This window comes from Lottia gigantea (assembly GCF_000327385.1).
Source record: "Lottia gigantea unplaced genomic scaffold LOTGIsca_9117, whole genome shotgun sequence".
NCBI classification, from domain to species: domain Eukaryota; kingdom Metazoa; phylum Mollusca; class Gastropoda; family Lottiidae; genus Lottia; species Lottia gigantea.
Window position 1 is genome coordinate 1 of NW_008710990.1, and position 1472 is coordinate 1472.

The 1472-nt window shown below is 28.1% G+C and overlaps 1 protein-coding gene across 1 annotated transcript; it reads right to left on the reverse strand.

The window, feature by feature from the left end:
* Nucleotides 1-316: 316 nt before the first annotated feature.
* LOTGIDRAFT_80920 (hypothetical protein) lies at nt 317-964 on the reverse strand (the record flags this gene model as incomplete). Its single annotated transcript, XM_009068614.1, has 1 exon — nt 317-964. A coding segment is annotated over one exon (648 nt), but the record flags the coding sequence as incomplete, so codon positions are not given.
* Between the last annotated feature and the right edge of the window lie 508 nt (nt 965-1472).

Consider the following 1472-nt stretch of genomic DNA (forward strand, 5'->3'; position numbering starts at 1 on the left):
TGAGAGAAGAGTACAATATAATAGAGAGAAGTGTAAAATATAATAGAGAGAAGTGTACAAGTATAGAGAGAAGTGTACAATATAATAGAGAGAAGTGTACAAGTATAGAGAGAAGTGTACAATATAATACAGAGAAGTGTACAATATAATAGAGAGAAGTGTACAAGTATAGAGAGAAGTGTACAATATAATACAGAGAAGTGTACAATATAATACAGAGAAGTGTACAATATAATAGAGAGAAGTGTACAATATAATAGAGAGAAGTGTACAATATAATAGAGAGAAGTGTACAAGTATAGAGAGAAGTGTACAATATAATACAGAGAAGTGTACAATATAATAGAGAGAAGTGTACAAGTATAGAGAGAAGTGTACAATATAATAGAGAGAAGTGTACAAGTATAGAGAGAAGTGTACAATATAATAGAGAGAAGTGTACAAGTATAGAGAGAAGAGTACAATATAATAGAGAGAAGTGTACAATATAATAGAGAGAAGTGTACAAGTATAGAGAGAAGTGTACAATATAATAGAGAGAAGTGTACAATATAATAGAGAGAAGTGTACAAGTATAGAGAGAAGAGTACAATATAATAGAGAGAAGTGTACAATATAATACAGAGAAGTGTACAAGTATAGAGAGAAGAGTACAATATAATACAGAGAAGTGTACAATATAATAGAGAGAAGAGTACAATATAATAGAGAGAAGTGTACAATATAATAGAGAGAAGTGTACAAGTATAGAGGGAAGAGTACAATATAATAGAGAGAAGTGTACAAGTATAGAGAGAAGTGTACAAGTATAGAGAGAAGTGTACAATATAATAGAGAGAAGTGTACAATATAATAGAGAGAAGTGTACAATATAATAGAGAGAAGTGTACAAGTATACAGAGAAGTGTACAAGTATAGAGAGAAGTGTACAATATAATAGAGAGAAGTGTACAATATAATAGAGAGAAGTGTACAAGTATAGAGAGAAGAGTACAATATAATAGAGAGAAGTGTACAATATAATAGAGAGAAGTGTACAATATAAAGTCTATTAAAATAATATGGTAAGTGAACAATCTGAGACATAAAACTTTATAAATCTATTCAAAAATATAGACCTTAAACATCTTGTAAAGTTTACAATCAATTAAGGATTAAGAATTTAAGATTTCACATATTATATATTTGATTAGTGAACAAATAATACTTGTATAAATTAAAAGTAGAGGTGTTCTAATGATCCGGAAAAATTGATTAAAGACCCATAGCACTGAATCAACTGTACTAATACTTCTCATTAGAAATCTAATAAAACAAACAATAAAACATTGATTTTGTTTTGAAATCTAAAAATATATTTTAATTCATTATTAAAGAGGTTTATAAGGGACTATCTGCTTGGAATTGGAAAGGTATCTCATACTGTATAACATCCAAATACTAACATACCAATCTCATATAGATCTGATTTT